Source organism: Melopsittacus undulatus, chromosome 4 (assembly GCF_012275295.1).
Source record: "Melopsittacus undulatus isolate bMelUnd1 chromosome 4, bMelUnd1.mat.Z, whole genome shotgun sequence".
In the NCBI taxonomy this organism is placed as follows: domain Eukaryota; kingdom Metazoa; phylum Chordata; class Aves; order Psittaciformes; family Psittaculidae; genus Melopsittacus; species Melopsittacus undulatus.
In genome coordinates, this window is record NC_047530.1 from 72,880,206 (window position 1) to 72,899,599 (window position 19,394).

The 19,394-nt window shown below is 40.6% G+C and overlaps 1 protein-coding gene across 4 annotated transcripts in view; it reads right to left on the reverse strand.

The window, feature by feature from the left end:
• The window catches only part of GALNT13 (polypeptide N-acetylgalactosaminyltransferase 13), a 126,140-nt gene that overhangs the window by 62,356 nt on the left and 44,390 nt on the right, over positions 1 to 19,394 (reverse strand). For 3 of the 4 annotated variants that reach the window (XM_005153735.3, XM_031053289.2, XM_034062111.1), the window contains exon 2: positions 17,562 to 17,730. In XM_005153735.3, the coding sequence (XP_005153792.1) occupies positions 17,562 to 17,730 (169 nt within the window). Of the gene's footprint in view, positions 1 to 17,561; positions 17,731 to 18,448; positions 18,460 to 19,394 lie in introns of all 4 variants that reach the window. The other variant, XM_031053290.2, reaches the window with a different exon arrangement.

Here is a 19,394-nt window from a genome sequence, read left to right on the forward strand (position 1 = left end):
CTTACTAAGAAAACACAGCAGAGCACCCAGAGGAAGGTCGCACTGCTGCATTCCCAGCTGCCTCGGGCTCACAGTCTCTTCGCTCCTACTTGGTATGCCAAGAAATCAGCTTTCAGCAGCCTTTGGACCAACACGTCCTGACATCACAAACAGAAAACTCAGGACATGGGACAATTAATATTACATGAGGTTAAACAAGCCTTTTCTTGTGAGAAATCCCAAATTCTATGGTTTGAAGTACACAGGCCCGAGACTTTCTCATTTTTAGTGGTTTCTTAAACAGAAGAAGAAAAATTACTATTTTCGACAGTATTCTATATGCCGGTTGAATGGAAGATTGAGAGATCTATAATCCCATTTGGAAAATTGAGAAATTAAGGCAAAAAGCAACAGATACCAAACACTGCTGATTTTGTGCAAACAAATTAAAGCTATTTGCATACTACAAGAGACAACCCAAAATTCTGCATGTTTTTTCCATACCTTGGACACATTTCAGAACCAAAGCCTAAATTAACTTGCTGCCACAGGTCAAGTCACAACACTTAAATACACCTAATACGGATTCTGAACTGTTGTAACTTGAAATAATTTGCACTTTCATATATATATGTATTTTGCTGTAGTATGATTTTCTGGCTGTACTGTTCCCACTGTGATCTGGGTTCAGGAAAGGACAGGCAAGCATGGACGTACTTTCTTCAGCAGCAGCACACGTACCAGTAAGTTAAACTGCATGTAAATGGAGAAGAAAATATGCAGTTTTTTTAGTGCATCTTCTTTGTAACACCACAAATTGGAAGCCTCCCTAAAAACTTCTAAATAGGTGAGTTATTCATCAGCATGGAATACTGTGTTTAGTTTTGGTCCCTGCTGTACAAAACACAGAGACACACACCAGTCTTGACATCATTTTGATAATGACCACTGAAGTTTGTTTCAGAAATCATCCCACCTTCCCAATTTCTGCAATCTAATTAATGATACAACTATCCATCAATTACAATTTAGAGTTCAGACAAACAAATAAAAGTCCTTTACTGATTATCAGCATTGACAATACCCTCTCTTTATCCAGAAGTGTCTAAAGGGGTGTGAGCCCAGCAAGATGGGATGTTCAAAAAAAAAAAAAAAGACATTTTGAATGTACTTGTTTCCAAGGCACAGTAAAGGTTCTCCTTGCCTGTAAGCAAGGAGTCTCATGTCAGCCCTGGAATCTGAAAGTCAGATATCAAAGACTAAAACCAGAAAGGGTGTAGTGCAAAGATCAGCACTGCTTATGTTCAGAGTTGTTTTCCAGAGTTTAACATCATACTTCAAACTATACACCAAACTGGAATAAATTCTGCCTGTCCTGTATTTCACAACAGTCATTTTAATTACATTTAAAACAGATACAATCTTGGAAATTGGAAAATAACTACTACATATCATTATGTTTAAAAATATTCTGAAAAGCATTTCAGTAGTAAAATGAGACAAGAAGGAAAAGATATTTCCTTGTCTGTAGTATAACACTAATTTTGCAGAGCAAACAGAATATTAAGAACAAGAATGTTTATAATCATGTCATATTTGCCAGGATCTTCAGTACTTTAACTACCATTCTCATTATTTTTCAGTATATCTTACAGTACCCAGAGAAGGGCTAGATGAGCTGAGAACACCCAAGAAGAAGACATGCTGCATGTCCTATGTTTTACAGCACACAGACAAATTATCATAAATGTGGTCATAAAAATCCATGATCAGCATCCTTGAGTGCATGAAACAGCATAACCAGCTGGTCAAAAGAGGTAATGATCTGGCTGTATGCAGCACTGATGCAGCCTCACTAAGAGCACTGTGTGCAGTTTAAGGATATGAAGGTCTTTGACTGTGTCTAAAGGAGGGCAACAAAGCTGGTGACAGGGCTGGAAGACATATTCTCTGAGGATTTGGGATTGTCTAGTTCAGAGGAAAGGTGACTGAAGGGCAACCTCGTTGCTCTCTGCAGCTTCTTGAGGGGTAAACATGGAGAAGAAGGTATCAATCTCTTGTCTCTGAGACCTAGGGACAGGATGCCTGGGAAGGCTCAAAGCTGTGCCAGGGGAGGTTCAGAGTGGACACAATTAGTTACAGGGAAGATTAGATATAAAGAAGTTCTTCACTGTGAGAGTGGTGAGACACTGGCACAGGTTGCTCAGAGAAGCTGTGAGTGTCCCATTCCTGGAAATGTTCAAGGCCAGGTTGCACATGACTTTTGAGTTGGAAAGCAGATAAGCTTTAAGGTCCCTTCCAACACAAACCATTCCAGGATTCTATGGTTCTATGAGGAGGTGTGTGTTCATCAGGAGGGTGGCCAAACCCTGGAACAGGCTTCCTGGAGAGGTGGTCAATGCCCCAAGCCTGTCAGTGTTCAAGAAGCATTTGGACAATGCCCTTAACAACATGCTTTAGCTTGGTCAGTCCCAAAGTGGTCAGGCAGTTGAGCTAGGTTACTGTTGTAGGTCCCTTCCAACTGACACAGCCTACTCTATTCTATTAAGGACCAAATTTTTAAGAAGCAACTGCTCTGGAGTCAGCAAACTGTGCACAGACAAGAGCTTGTTAATCAATGAGTGCACGTGTAACATAACCGACTCCTTACCTTGCTGACACAAGTGTTACGCACTAGATGCCAGAAAGCTGCCAATTCATTTCTCACCAATATGGAAAGTGCTCTATTTACACACTTAAACACGTGCTGTTGTCCTGGGTCCTATTTCAGCATTTCCGAACAAACAGCAACACTCCATGGGGAACCTGCCATGTCCAGCTTAGCCACTAAAGACAATGAAGATGAAATAAGGAGGCAAGGAGGAGACAGAGACTGAAAATTGACTGGTGTGAGGCTGATACTGCTCTGGATTGTAAGGTTATGCTCTTACCAAAATGCTTTTGTTTTCCGGTGGAAGCAAGACATTAATTAGTTTTTACTAAACTCACTCAAAGCAATTTTCATGAGTATTTGATTAACTTTAAAAGTTAAACAACAAAGATTGGTAATAATTCAACCATACGGTGGGTGTATAATCACTGTTCATGCTCTTCAAGTAATTCCCACTGCCATTTACAAGATGTGCAATGGAAAACAATCATAATCCAGCCAAACGTGACTAATTTGTATCGTGCTCCCCACTTCACTCCTGGCTGCACGTGGCTATGCTCCAAACCCAGTGCTCATGACAACTCTTTGCAGAACCACCTCAATAAGAAGCCCCAGTGCCACCTCTTGGCCAGTTTTTCTGCATGGTGAGGAATGAATGCAGCACACAGATGGCCAGGGAGGTGCGAGAGATAGCACAAGACTGGCATGAGAAGGACATGGCTGGGAGACATCCAACATACCAAAACCTCCCTGTTCCAGATCCAACAGGCTGTTTGCCAATGGCTGCTCAACAAGCGCAGCAATAAAGATACAGCTTTCTGCTGCAGATCAGCTCTTTCATCCCCACTATGTCCAAGAGTACTGACTCAGGGACCACCTTCTGAGCTCAGTATCAGTGGAGCACATCCCATGAGATGGGCATCCCATGTCTTGGAGATTTGGGCTCTGTAGTGCCTTACCACAGGGAAAGGGGAATGACACACCTATTCCCATTCTGTCCTTGCAGCACACCTTTAGTAGCATTTCCGTCCCAAACCTAACATTCTGTTCACTTTCGAGTGCTTCTAAGTGCACAAAAAATAAAAACCTTTCACGTCCCTCTACTGAAATTATGACAGTGATTCATGTTGCGGTTTTTTCTACTTCAAAAATACACTATGCACTGAAGAAGCAATAAATAAGTCATCTGCTACTCACATGCTATCAAACACAAGGACTCCCTCTCCACCACCCCTGCACTATTTACAATGCATACTGATTGTTCAAAATACACTGGAAATACCCAGAAAAACTGGGTTCGCTCATGCAGTCATCAGATGTTACTTTATGAATACACATGAAGTAAATACAGCTGCTTAAATGTGGGAAAAACACATCTTCCAAGATCAATAACATGGAAACAGAGTGATACTCTACCTATTTGCCACCCTTTCCACTGGCTGTGCGCACATTATGTGAGCACAAAGGATTGCACTGTGATTTTACCCCTTCCAGAACTGTGTAGAAGCTCTCATGGGAAGCAACTCAAGCCAAAATATCACGCATGAAAGCAAAATATTTGGAGGAAAAAAAATGAGACTGTAACTACCATACAGAACAATTTAGATTGGAAAACACCTTTAAGATCATGGAGTCTAACAGTTAACCGAGCACTGACAAGCCTGCCACTAAACCATATCTCTAAGTGCTATGTCTACATGTCTCTTAAGAACCCCCAGGGATGGTGACTCCACCACTTTTCTGGGCAGGCTCTTCCAGTGCTGGACAACTCTTTCAGTGAAGCCATTTTTTTAATACCCAATAAAAGCTTTCAGGTAGTTGTAGAGAATGATTAGGTCTCCCCTGTAAATATACAATTTCTGATGCAGTATTTTTATATTATAGATTTGGGAGCATATGGAACTGTGTTAAACAGTCATAGTTTATATGACTTGAGGAATTCTCATGATTATTTAGTCATTAACTTTTCTTGCTTTGCTTTAGTGAATATACAAAAGATCAACACCCATAAAGAAAAGACCGGTAACACAGTTCATTGGTGTGATTCCTCTATCTGACCATATTTACTGTACACTTTAGTGCAAAGAGGGCACTGGAAACCAGCCTGTGTGGGACCAGTGCTTTTGCTGTGAAGGACTCTCCAGAAGACAGAACGATGTGGTCCACTACCACATGCAGTAAGGCAAGGCAGGTGTGTTGTAGAGAAGCTTCACAGCCAAGCTAGGATAAAAGGAACATGAAACAGCCTGGGACTCAAGCAAAATGGGGGAGTTGTTGGTCATGATACTGAGAGGGGATCCCAAATTTCAGGCACAGACAGACTGAGAAACCAGCAATAGTGCATGCTGCAGCTTTCAGTCATCAGGGTGGCAGAAGTGAAGGATGAGAGAATTCCCAGTTCTATCTTAAACTCCCGATTTGTCATATGCTCCATCCCTGCCTCTGCTTTAATTCATATTTATGTTCTGATTAATATTACATGTGGAGCAGCCATATATTTATTCAGGTATCTAACATACATAGGTTTATATATATTTATCTAAACATGTCTATGCATAGTTTTATTATATACACATATACGAAACTTTAACTTCTCTGTGGGTTAGCAAGGTCTCTCTCCTCCTCAAAGGGTATTTCTATTAATGATGTATTAATGTTCTTGTATATACTGATGCAATAACAGATTGCACTGGAGTCATGATTTCCAGCACTATAAAGTATCTATGATTGTACAAACCATTAATATCTGTGGTAAAAAAAAAATAACACCTGAAAGAAATGTAAGCAAGCTCCTCACTTCTTCTTTGCCCTACTGACAGGTCATTTCTCTTTTTGCACTTATTTCAGCTTTGCTTCTTAGTTCCTGTCTCTTTCACTGTTGAATTCTTGCATTTTAAAATTGGCCCAGTTTAAACTCCTGCTATGTCATATCACAACTTGCTGCTGTATTTCTTTCCAGCTAACATGATTGTCTTATGTATTATCTACCACCTCATTAATTCTCAGCTGTGAGCTGAATACTACATCAGTAGGTGATTTGGAAAAGCTGCTGACACCCCACAAGTTGCCCGTCAACCCCCAAAAGGAGCAGGACACGCATCTACTTGTTTGCACTTCACCACAGCAATGATCTTAGTGCATCACATTTCCTGAACACTACTAACAGCAGCTAATGCAGCTAGAGCTGACCTGTGGGTCCAACACAACCACTACCCCTCGAATCTACACCCTGTAGTGTTTAGACACAGTACAAGGTCAAAAAAGTTGCAAGCAGTGTCAAAGCATGAGAAAAACTCAATCCTAATTTCATAGTAATGCACACAAAGACCCACACCAAAGAGTGGTGTAAGCCAAAGCAATGAATTTATCATTATGCAGCAAGATCCTCTGCAAAATTGCCTCTTAAAAGTGGGAACACTGCAGTTAAGCAAACTGCTAAAACATCAGATGTTATAAAGCAAATTAAATCGATACATTAATCTTTTCATAGGTGTGGTTACCTTACAATGAACTTCATGCCTTGTAGTTCTTTTACTATCTTAATTTAGTATCACATTCACACATGTTATTTTTGAAGAAAGCTCAGGATAATTTTACACAAAATGGAGGAGCTCACCTTTAAACAGCTTATCACGGGTACTAAAACAACCCCATACATTTAAATGTGTTCTTATTTGGAATAAGATCTCACATGCCAATTCTTAGAAAAACGTTTATCAGTTCTCAAATGAGCTGAGGAAAACTTAAGTATTTATGGGACAAGTTCAGCACCAGTATTTTTAAATATTAGCCCATGCCAACAACAGCAAGTGAAAGCATCTTCAGTGGGAGTGAGGAAGTGGCAGATGTTGGACAGCCTTAACAATGTCTTGAAACCTCTGAACTCATAGATTTCATTTTGAAAGCTGTCCCAGCAACAAAGCACTCCAACAACAAAGCTCAGCTATGCAATACTGTCAAGAGCACTCCAAATGTTCATGATATTGATTAGCACCGCAGAAGTATTCTCTGAAAAGCAAGTGGAAGGATGACCTGAAAGGACTGACGGTTTCAGATAAAAAAAGACTGAACAAGTGTAGCCCCTACTGCACCATCAGTAACTGCCTGCCACCATCCTTCATCTTTCTTTTCCCTCCCACTACCTGCCCAATACAAAGAGATGGCAAGATACACCATGAAACTGCTTATCATGACAGACTACTTCTAGGTTATTTGGTGTTTAAACCTCACAGAGTATGGCTGGTGTGGTTCAGCTGCTTTGTACAGGTACATTTTCTGTAGCACATTGCTCCCACTGCAATGAAGCCTTTGAAAGACCTCAATTGCCTGTTCAAGAAAAGCACCATTCCCTTTCAAAAGGCCTCAAAGCATCCCACAGCAACTGCTACATGAAAAGCCACAGCTCAAGGCTCAGTAAAGAAACTGCCCTGGGACTCTGCAATGCTCTGGCCCCATGCAGCAGTGTGCCCTCCTGTCTTAGGAAGCCTTTCTCCAGAGGTCTAATAGTTCCTGAGCTGCTGGATGCCCTCCAGAAATGCTCAGTGATAGCCTGAAAGATTTCCCAGCAGCACCAATCACCAACATCAGCATCTTGGGCATCTATCTGTGTGTTTACCCAGAGCATTTCACAGAATCGTAGAACACCAGGTTAGAAGGGACCTCAAGGATCCTCTGGTCTAACCTTTCTAAGCAAAACATGACCTAGACTAGACAGCCCAGTATATCTTAAATGTTTCCAACGCTGGGGAGTCCACCACTTCTCTGGGGAGATTATTACAATGGCTGGTGGTTCTCATTGTGAAAAATTTTCCCTTTGTGTCCAACTGGAATCTCCCCAGGTGTAACTTGTGCTCATTACCTCTAATCTTTCTCCAGCATCAACCCATAACTTTGTAGTGCCAGAGCTGAAATTCAGGCATATCTCTCGTTATTATGAAATGTACAAAGCCTGCAATCTGCTATTTCTCATCATCCCCCATGTTAGTAACCCCTGAGAGAAAGTCAGCATGCATAGCTTTGGTGCTCAATTATTACTCACCCTAGTAGAGACGGGTAACAAAATCATTTAGCTTGGAAAAGAACTTTAAGATTGAGTCCAACCATTAACCTAGCCCTGCCAAGTCCACCACTAAACCATGTCCCCAAGCACCACATTGAGTTGCCTTTAAATCCCCCCAGGGATGGTGACTCTACCACATCCCTAGGCAGCCTGTTCCAGTGCCTGAAAATCCTTCAGGTTAAGAGTTTTTCATCAGCATCAGCAAAGCTGCCAGCCAGGCACATTTCTTTATATCCCTCTAGATCTGAAACTTATTCCAGTACCTCACAAGATACCAAACCATATCAATGAATAGTTATTACATGCCAACGCATAGCATGCTGGTTTATTCTGTGCTAATGGCACATAACAAATGTAACTTGTGCTCTGCTGTACCTGGCTTTTAAGAGCACACTTGTATATTCCATTAGTCCAGCGGGATAGCATTGGTATCCACAGAAATACTTCCAAGTATTTCCATCTTTGTCTGATCTTGAGCAGGATTTAAGAACATAAGAAATGGTGCACTGAATTAAAAAAAAAATATTCCAGCAAAACAACTGCTTATTCAATGATCAGTGGTAGCAGAAAACCATTTCTGGTTTCCATCCATAAAGAAGGGCAATCACAACCCCCACCTCTCTTTGCTGAAGTGGTTTTGAAACACTAGGTACTGCACAAGAAGCCAAATGCCGCACTGGCACAAATCCAGCCATCAGAACTTTTAGAGCATCCCATATACGCCTCCAAAGCCAGGACTTTGGCCAGTACTTTCATGGAAAACCCACATTTAGAGAATACTTTAATTCTCAGAAACTCAGACTTCAAGTTTGTTAACCGTGCTATGTGCAGATCACCACTGTTCCTCCTTGGGTTCTAGGTTTGCTTTCTAAACAAAAAGTCACACATTGGACTATAAACAAACCACCCTCAGTAAGCAGTAATTTATTTCTAGAGTAAGTGATAACTCTGGTACTACGTGAAATCCTATTGCCTGAAATAGTATCCTCCTGTCTACTTTAAATAAAATCTGTAAGTTACTTAAGGAAACTGATAGTGTGAAAATGAAACGCATGGTACAGTATTATGAACAGATGAAAAGACTGGCCAAATGTTTGGATGCCCTGCCAGAATAGGATTAAAGCTTGAGCTGTTATGTTGCCCCTCTGCCACAGCCACATACGACTCTAGGTTTTGAAGGAGCTGCAGAACAGTCCATGTCCAGGAGCTCCATGGAGAGCAACCTCTCCCATTCAGAGAAATAACACATTTCTGTGCAGAAATAACACACTGCTGCAGCAGGTTGTGCTGCAGCAGAGGGCTGGAGCACCTCTCCTATGGAGACACGCTGGGAGAGATGAGCTCGTTCAGTCTGCAGAAGAGACGGCTCCAGGAAAACTTTACAGCAGCTTCCAGTACCTAAAGGGGCAACAGGAAAGCTGGAGAGGGGCTTTTTACAAGAGCATTAGGGATAGGACAACAGGGAATGGCTTTAAACTGACAGAGGTGAGATTTAGATTAGGTATCAGGAAGAAGTTCTTCCCTGTGAGGGTGGTGAGGCACTGGCACAGGTTGCCCAAAGAAGCTGCAGCTGCCCAATCCCTGGAAGCTTTCAAGGCCAGACTGGATGGGGCTTTGAGCACCCTGGTTTAGTAGAAGATGTCCCTGCCTGTGCCAGGGGGCTTTAAACTAGATGAGCTTTAAGATCTTTTCTAACCCAAACCATTCTAAGATTTTATGATGATTTCAATATACACAGCTTGAACTCTGCTGTAAGAAATTCATTTCAATTCCACCATCTCCTATTTTACACTAAAATTTATCCAAGTGGAAGGTAAACAGAAAATAATTGAACAGGAATTTATTTCACTTACAGGAAACTAGACTGTGCTGGAATTGCATCAACATTGCCTTACTAAATTTTATTGTATCAAAATACTCCGTAGCTAACCAATTTTTATATACAGCAGATGACAGATGTGAAAATACCTTATGAAAATTGTTCTCTGGGGTTTCATTACAGAGTATAAATAGGTTTGCACTTTGTAAGAGAATAGACCCTTTGTTCACACCTTCAGCTATCTGAAGCTGATAAAGCTTCAGGTATAGCCTTGAATATCAACTCTTCCTCTAGTTTTTCAAACCCAAACTCCATTTTAAGATAATGACCTTAAATGTGTTTTCCAACCTAAATGATTCTTTGATTCAATTAAAAACAGACAACATAGCCTAGAGAGAACTAGCTCTTCTGGGTGGCAACCAAAGCTTCTGTGGCAGTGCCAGGATGACCTCAAACAGATGCTTCCCACAGGCCTGTATTTTCACTTCGAAATATCCTACACATGCCAAAGCTACCTATGTACCTGCTGATAAAAGGTGAACCAAGGATCTTTACTGCTTTGACTGTCTAGTGCTCAGCTGCCTGTAAAAATACACTCGTCATAGAAACACAGAATCCCAGCTTAGAGGGGATTCTATGATTCTACGACTTCAAGGATCACCCGATCCAGCTTGGCATAGTATTACATAGACCAGATGTCCCAGCACCCTGTCCAGCCAGATCTTCAAAGTGCCCAATGTTTGAGAGTCCACCACTTTCCTGGGAAGATTGCTCCAATGGCTGGTTAAACTTATAATCTATTTATTAGAAGGGTGGTGAGGCCCTGGCATAGGTTGCCCAGAGAAGCTGTGGCTGCCCCATCCCTCACAGTGTTCAAGGCCAGGATGGAATGGGTTTTGAGCAACCTTGTCTAGTGCCCCCATGGCAGGGGGCTTGGAACTAGGCTATCTTTAAGATCCCTCTCCAAACCCAATCAGTCTAGGATTTTATGACCTGGCTGTAGAAGCATTATCTAAGAGGCTAAGATGGCATTTGTTTGTCTCACTTAAAAAAAAAAAAAAAGTTGTCCTGGGTTCAGCAGTAGCAGTCATTTTTTCTCCTTCTCAGTAGCTGGTGCAGTGCTGTGGTTTTGACTTTCAGCCTGGGAACAGTGCTGATAACACCAATGTTTTTAGTTACCGCTCACATGTTTACTCTGACCAAGGACTTAAGAGTCTCATGCTCTGCCAGGGAGGAGGGGAATCCGGGAGGAAGCAGAGACAGGACACCTGACCCAAACCAGCCAAAGAGGTATTTCATACCACAGCACGTCATGCCAGGGATGTAACTGGGAGTTACCCAGAAGGGCACTCACTGCTCGGTTGGGCTCGGTCAGTGGGTGGTATCATATTCTCTTCACTTGTTATTTCTCTTATCATTATTACTATTGGTGGTAGCAGTAGTGTTTTGTGTTATACCTTAGTTACTGGAATGTTATCTCAACCCATGGGAGTTACATTCTTTTGATTCTCCTCCGATCCCTCCAGGAGTGGTTGTAACATGGTTTAATCATTAAGGACTCTTATTTTAGTAAAGAAAGTATTACTAGATGTTCTTGCTGCTGAACATAGTTTTGCAGGCTCCCAGGTGAATCTAGAGACTCATTCCAACATTTCCCTTACAGGCACATATAAAACCTAAATTCTGTTCCTCACAACTGGTTGGGCCAACGGCAGCAATACCAGTAACCATCCATCCCTGAGCCTTGACTTGCTCAAGGGGACAGCTTTACGTGAAGGAAGCAATTTCATGCTTGAACAGTCTCGCACTATCAAATCAGAAAACTGAGTGACAGGCACCAGACGGGGTGGGCTCTGCTGCCAGGGAGGGTCTAGATCAGCCTGTGGGTACACAGCGGGCTGGTCCTCGGATAAGCTGCTGAAAGAAAAGCAGAACTGATAAAAGATCACTCTACCTAAAACACGCATTCTTTCTGTTTAAATACTATGTACATTCCTGAAGTGCATACCACATGAGGACTAAGTACCTGCAAGCTTAACCTATCATTGTTACATTATTTAGGGTATTTATGGGACAACTAGGAACACGCATATCCATGCAAAGTGGATAAACTTCACATGCTTTAAAATGTGAAATCCCCATACATTTTTGAAAGGTAAGCAAGCTGTGCAAATCAAAACCTTCAGTTAAAACCAGTCACCATCCCCCCGTTTTCAAAGATCTGGGGAAAAGCCACATGACAGTTGCCCTATGGATTCTCTGAGAGAAGATATAATGGGAAGAAGGCAAGGTAAGGTACTCTGAAGACTGGCTTTATACACGGATATGTAGTGATAGGACAAGAAGGTAGATTTAGACTAGATATTAAGAAAAAACTCTTTACTATAAAGGGTGGTGAGACATTGAAAAAGGCTGCCCAGAGAAACTGTGGGTACCTATGGCAGGGGGGTTGAAACTAGAGAATCTTTAAGGTCCCTTTCAACACAAACCATTCTGGGAATCTATGACTCTATGATTCCAAGGAACATGGGCATAATAGCAATTAATAACAAACCTAGTATATAACTTCTGTTCATTATAGCTGCATTTAGAGACACCAGCTGCCAAATGGTTACAGAAGATATTCCAAGTGGAATTTCCCCAAATATACCAAGGTGCTCCACAGTGAGGACACATTTTGCAAATGCCAGCTTATGTTTGTCTGGAAATGTGACCTCCCTCCTTGCCTGAGCTTCGCTAACCTAATGGGAATTGAGGCATGCTCCTGGGGCAGGTTCTGCCCATGCTCCAGCCGGCACAACAGCACCAGATCTGAAGTGAGGACAGAATGAAAACCCAGCTCCTGTGAGAGAAACAGCAGTAAAAGGGAAATGGCAACAAATTCTAATTGTTCCTTTTGTCACATGAAAGCACAGATGAAAGACTCACAAATCCAGTTTAGAAGCCATCTGTTGACTCAAACAGTTTTTTCTCATTGCTGGAGAATTACCTTTTTTAATCTTAACAGTCTTTAGCTAATTTACACATTGGGAATTGGCTTTGATATTATACAGATTACCTGCATATACTTTCTCTCTCTACTGGCAGTCACACTGGGAGAGTTTTCCTTCATCCCCTTCATTCCCCTCTCCCCCCCTCAAACAAGGCAGAATAATTTCTAAACTGTCATTTCAAAGTATTTTCTAGCCTAAACTAATTACTGATTTTCCCATGAGTTTACTTGCTCATGAGTGGTTTACAGATTCTTTATGCATAACTGTATACACACAGTAAAACCTTAAAAAATAAATCAGCTTTTAATTGTATGAAACTGTAAGCAGATAAGCCTGACAACAATGGATCTCCTACATACTTCCATCCACCATGACTCAGAACTGGAGAAAACCCTAATACAACACTTTCTAGTGCAAGACAAATGGATTAGATGTGAACAGCACAGAATAAAACAATTTACCCTCCCCCTTTTCAGAGTTAAATTGCATAAAGAACAAATAGTGGTCGCACAAAAAAAACCCAAAACAACATAATCAAAGCTAATCAAAGCTGCTCTGTAACACGGAGTCTGAGGCACTAAAGAACTTTCACAGACATTTTATGACGGCGATTTTCACAGGGAGTGATTACACTTCTATATCACTTCTTCAGAGGCTTCTTCTGCCACCCCAGGACAACCTGCCAAGGTTTTTTGCTTTGAAGAAGCCAATGCAAAACTACAGCACCAAGTTTAAGATTACTACTCGGAAATTTGTAATCAGAGTTTGATTCTGATCAAAAATGTACACTCCTAAGCAAAAATACAATGCAATAGTTAACTTCAACCTAAATTTCAGTAAAAAAATCCAATTATTACGGTTTAGCAATTTGCAGAATAGCACTTGCAACCTCACTCATCCAGAAAAGACTGAAGATGAATTTCTTCCCTTGCCAGAGAAAATACCGAGAAATGAAATTAAACATTTCTATGTTAAATTAAATTGAGTTTGAGGTTGAATCAATAGCTATTTCAAATTAGGCCTGACACTGATTAAAATCTTCAAGTTTCCCATTACCAACTCAGGTAATCAAAGGACATTCCTTGGAAGATAACACTAGATGCAAGTTAGACTGTTAGTGTGACAGTGGCATTAGTACTCTGCCATAGTGCTTCGTTACAGCACATGGGAGGGGGGTTTGTGGTCTCCTGATGAGACACCTCGTTCCTATGGAACTCAGAGCAAACTTCCAGGGACTCCCTGGAGGTCAGGACTTTCCATAACGTCTATTCCTAAACCTTCCTATTTGGAAGAAGAACCTGACAAAAGACAGACATCTTATTTCACAATGCTGTAAAAGTAATTTCTCATTAGCCAGCAACCAGCACAACTTTCCTTGTCTTCCTGCAACTGAAAATAAAACTATTTTTAAGAAATCTAACATTTTTCTTTCTGGAAAAATATCTCCTTCACCTTACAAACACAAGTACTGTGGTTGCAGTGTAGCTTGTGATTGTACTGTGGCTGCAGTGTAAATCCAGAATTAGCTCACAGTCATAAACCTTAATCAGAAGCAGAGTCCTAAAATATTGCAGGGATTTTTTTTAATCTGCTAATGTGAGGAAAAGAAAAAAAAAAGATTCCCTCAGATATTTTTTCCACTGAAATACATGTTTATTACGTAGACTCTTATGACACCTACCCTCCCCCTTCATTCACTACCGCACTGCTTTGATCATCTGGAGGCACAACAGCAGCAATGATCCCAAACAGGGAGAGCCCTGCTACTATGTGCCACTGTGGGATAGAGTACTATGCTCTAGAGGACAGCAAGAAGGGCTGACAGGCATCTTTGATCTTCACTCCAAGTTTGCACACTTAAGACTAACTCCCAGAAGTACATGTAAACTGCTGTGCAGGCGGCAGCAGCCTTGGCAAGGCAAGAGAAACCTGCACACCCACAACAGGAAAATAGGAGAAAATAGCCTGCATGAGGAAAAAAGGCAGTGAGGAACAAAGAGGGGGAAGGAACGAAGGCAGCCAGAAAAGGAACAAAATGGGAATGGATTGATTCACACACACATACATATGTAACTTTATATATATAAGTATATATGTGCACATATTTTTATAGAGATTATATAATATATAGAAAAACGTATAATGCATACTATATATATAAAATATACATATACAACCCATAACAATGAAAAAGCTACCTTGACAGTGTACTACATCCCTTTCACAGTGCTTTCCCCACTGGCTTTGCCAGTAATTGTACTGTAGCGTAACTGAAGAGTCAATGAGTAGAATGAGAAATTACTTCAAGACTCTTCTTTTTCTTGGGCTGTTTGTTTCTCATCAGAATTCTTACGTATAGTTGTAGGAGTTCATTTGCAAAATGGAGATCATATTACAACACACAAATCTAAATAATTCTCATAGAGATACAAAGGTAGTAGGGAATCTCAACAGGAGATGATATTTTACATTAGGGCCAAACCACGGCTGGAATTCACAAAACCTTCTAAACACAGGAATAATGGGAAAGCTGAGGTTTTATTTTCATTGAAGACATATAATTTTCTGCTTTAAGCCTACACTTAACACCACCAGGAGCAAGAAGAAATCATGGAGAAAAATGCATTCAGCCGCTTTTCCAACACCTCAGTATCACACCAGCCAATGACTGGGAGCTGCTGCATTCATCAGTCCCCTCTGGTGCAAGACAGAGAGGAGAAACTGTGCTCAGGACTGCTGCCAGTGGATGAGAGCCCTGCACAGCTATGATGCACAAGAACCCTTCTCAGCTTGCACCAGCTGGAACGCAGACTGCAACTAGCAGCATGGCAAACACTCAGAGAGATGCAAAAACATCACTTACACGCAGCAAAATGTTGACATGAGATAGGTACAACAAAAAGGTCAGGCCAGGTCAGAAGTTAATTAGTCCTGTATAAATGCCCTTCAGTCCTTTAATCCCCCAGCACCATTACAGAAATGAAGGACAGCTTGGCCCTTTCACAGGTTTTGCACAACCTGCCAACATCTGAGCAGCAACACGGAGCTCCTTGGGGCTGATCCTGATCTTTAAGGTCCCTTCCAACTCTGCCATGCTATGATGATTCTATGATGATTCTGTCCTTTCAGTAAAGTATACAGTATATTCCTTTTCATCTAGAAAATGGATGCAGACAGATTTATCTCAGTATTAAATGGCTCATCTCCCTCAGACTGATCAGAACTGCCCATGAAGTTGATCATCTCACTGATTCCTTCAGTATGCACTATTTCCAACAGCTCCTTTCCAACAGGGGAAAGGGGGATGCTGTCCAGAATGGACTGAAGTACAAATGATCACACTGTGGGGAAGCATTACCTCTGCTGCTTGTGAACAAGGTTTGTTGGTAAAGTAATGCTTTTGCTTCTTTTATTTGCAGGCATTTACAAACAAATTCCAGTAAACAAAGTATTCGATTTTCAATTTCATGGAAACCTGAAGAGTTTGATTTTAATCAAAGCATAAGCAGTAAAATTTCCGGTAAGTGACAATTCAGGTTAAAAAGCAAAAGTAATGGGAGATTTTGGAAGACCTGACCATTTGTATATATTCAGCTATGCTTATATTTCTCCAAATTTTTATTTGTTATAAGCTACAATACCTATAAATGAGACTGTTTATGCAGGTGAAGAACAGCAAAAAAAAAATTAACTGGAAAAAAAGATAAATTTCAATCAGTATCAGGCTTCTATAAAAATTAAGTGGGAGAAAAAATCTCACCTCTAAAAATTTACTTCCAAAAGTTTAGATAATCCTCCACACAAAAAATTCAGGTTAAATAAAACTGCTTGAGAGCCGACTCCCTCAGGTAGCTTAACACTGCTCCTGAGAGATGGGAGGAAATTCTCTGGCTGAAAACAACATAGATGACAGAGCTAGGCTTTCTAGTTTTTTAAAGTACTGTGACTTGCTACAGGGTAATTGATAGCCATCAGAATCCCCATTTAAATGGAAGTAAACACGTTTATTTGGACTTTCACATCACACACATGTGTGAACACAAGCCCACTGCTGTGACTGCAAAAATTGATCTGTAAATTCCATTTAAAAAGAATCAGTGGACTCAGTAAAACACTGCCTTCCCCCTCTCCCACCCCAAGCTATTCCACAGTCTCAAAGTCACCACACAAACATCAGTCCTCACTCAAAAAATAATAAAAGTTACTAGACTTAAAAACAACACCCTCTCCCAGTAGAAAACCCCAACCACAACCCCCCCTTCAGCATTTATATTACTGCAAAACATTTTGACAGATGTTCTATAAAATTCTGATTATTCCAGAAATGTCTATTGATAAAGCTAGAAGAAGACAACTTCCTGCAGGTACTTTTGGTATTAGTAGCATTTTCTCTTTATCAGCAGTAAATGCCCATTTTTAAAAGCTGACAACACAGTTGTGAATATTTATAAACTAGACATTGATGTCTGTATCTTTTAAAGACTTTAAAAATAAAAGTTTTCCCTGAAGAAAAAAATATTTAAATTATTCCAGGTGATAGGACACACCAGAGGGCATTTTGTTTTGTGTTGCAATGCAAACCAATAGCTCTAGTTGACAATTCTTTAGCTGTTCACAAAATAAATAGCACAGGATAATAACACTGATGCGGGAACTTTTCCCCTAAGAAAGCTTGCATTAGAAGCCAAATCTAGAACCAGTAAAGCCTACTGCATTCTTCAATAGGATCCTTAGACTGATAGATTCACAGAATGGTTTGGGTTGAAAGCAAATATAAATATAAAGACCATAGAGTTCCACTATACCAAGTTGCTCGAAGTCCTGTCCAACCTGGCCTTGAACAGGCCTTGGGATGGGGCAGTCACAGCTCCTCTGGGCAAATTGTGCCAGTGCCTCACCACCCTCACAGTGAAGAACTTCTTTATGTCTAATCTAAATCTCCCCTCTTTTTGCTTAGGCAACAGCCTTTAATCAACCTCAAGACAACTTTTGTGCCTTGGAGGAATGCTGGAGGTGACCTCAGCAGATGGCATGAAGACACACCATCCCCCAGGGACTCACCCGTCCAGTCTCACATCGGGCAAACTCCGGTTCAGGGCAATCAAGTCACTGGCCATAAGGTTAAACTGGTTGATTTTAAACAGTTCTTTCATCTTCTCCTGGTCATCCTTTGGAATGAGCACAGCCTTTCCCATCTCTCCAGGTCCTTCTTGGTTTCGGGAAATAACAGCTACAACACAAAATAGCAAAAGGCAACTTTTAGGATGTGGGCATCAGTCCAAGCAAACAAACAGAAAAAAAAAAAAAACAAACAACTCACAACCTTCTTTATGCTCCACTGAGAGGTTTTATCTCTATCTGGACTTAAATTTATATCCAGTTCTTTTCTAAGATTATTAAATCCCCCAGATTTGTTCCCTTGCTGCTTTTAGTTGTAATCTTGATGACTATTCTTGTGAGATTTACATTAGGATTACAGAGCACAGAGCTAGATTCTCCGTGAGATTCTGCAGGTAGAAAAGGTTTGGCAAACACTTTTATAGCTACTGAAAATCTTTGAAGAACATGTATATTAGACTAATTCTAACCAACTTGGTTTATTTTTTATTTAGGTTTAACTACCAGGCATGTGATAGCACAACCCCATTCCTGTAAGCAAATAAATCAATTAATCTTCAATGATAAAAAAAAAATCCATCTTGCAAAATACAGTACCCACATCCTAACTGAGTAACTTTTACATATTATTAAGGACTAGTTTGGAGAAATATTTGTACAGTCAATTTGAAACTTTAAGGAAAATTATGGTATCATCTCACACAAGCACACAAAAATGAGTGAGATACAGACTGCCTTTCTAGGAAACAGCCTATGAAAAGAAAGGAAACATCCCACATACAAATAATTATTCTAAAGCAAAAGCTGTAGGCAAAGGAAGACAGAATCACCATGTTTCCTTCTCCCACCTCACCATGCAGCTTCCCCCCAGCTACCTACTACCAAGATACTTCTTCAAACAATAGAACAAGAAATACCTGAATTTTTAACTAATTTTACATTCACACTTTCAATCAGCCTCTTAAACGAGGGTGATTAATTAACATTGATTAATTAGTCTTCAGTGATGACTGGTGCTTGCTGCTGTCATGAATAAACTGAACTGAGCCCTCCTGTGTCTGCAGCCTGGCAGAGGGTGGCTTGCACGCCTGGACTGTGCTGGGCTGTAACCGATGCTCACGGTGACCTTCAAGCAGTGTACTTCTGCACCATATGCCAACACTAGCATATTATCTTAACGAAGGGATCTTGGTTTTATTTTTCTGCCATCACATTAATTTTTCATCTTTAGTCTCAAAATTACTCTGAGAAATTTGATGCTCAATATCCTGAAACACTGTTACTGATGAAGGCTTCTCCCTAGCTGAAGAATAATTATTTTTACAATAACAACAACAAAAAAACTAACAGGATAAAGCCTTTTCTAAAAAATGCACAGGTAAGTGACTTTTTAAGGAAGATTCTGCTCCTTTCCCAAACACACCAGACATCAGGGCTTGCTAGAACCTAGCAGAAATTTACATAAAAGGCTTTTTATATTAAAGACTCCAAGCACAGAAATTTTGTTTCTGCAGTTCCAGATTATGCTTCAGTTGAGCAAAGAACATTTTACAGTATTACCTGGTATATTTTTTTTATCCTTCCTTTGATCAGAAGTAACACCTTTGTGTGCTGCCACAGGAAGAAATTATTAGCTGTGATTATACAAGAAGATGAAGCTGTGATCAGACAGACACATAAACCTTAAATGTGGTGACTCTGAAGCCCTCTGTACCCAGTGTGATTTCCAGAGGACAATATCAGGGGTTAAAGTCTGCTGGGGTTGGCAGCATCCAC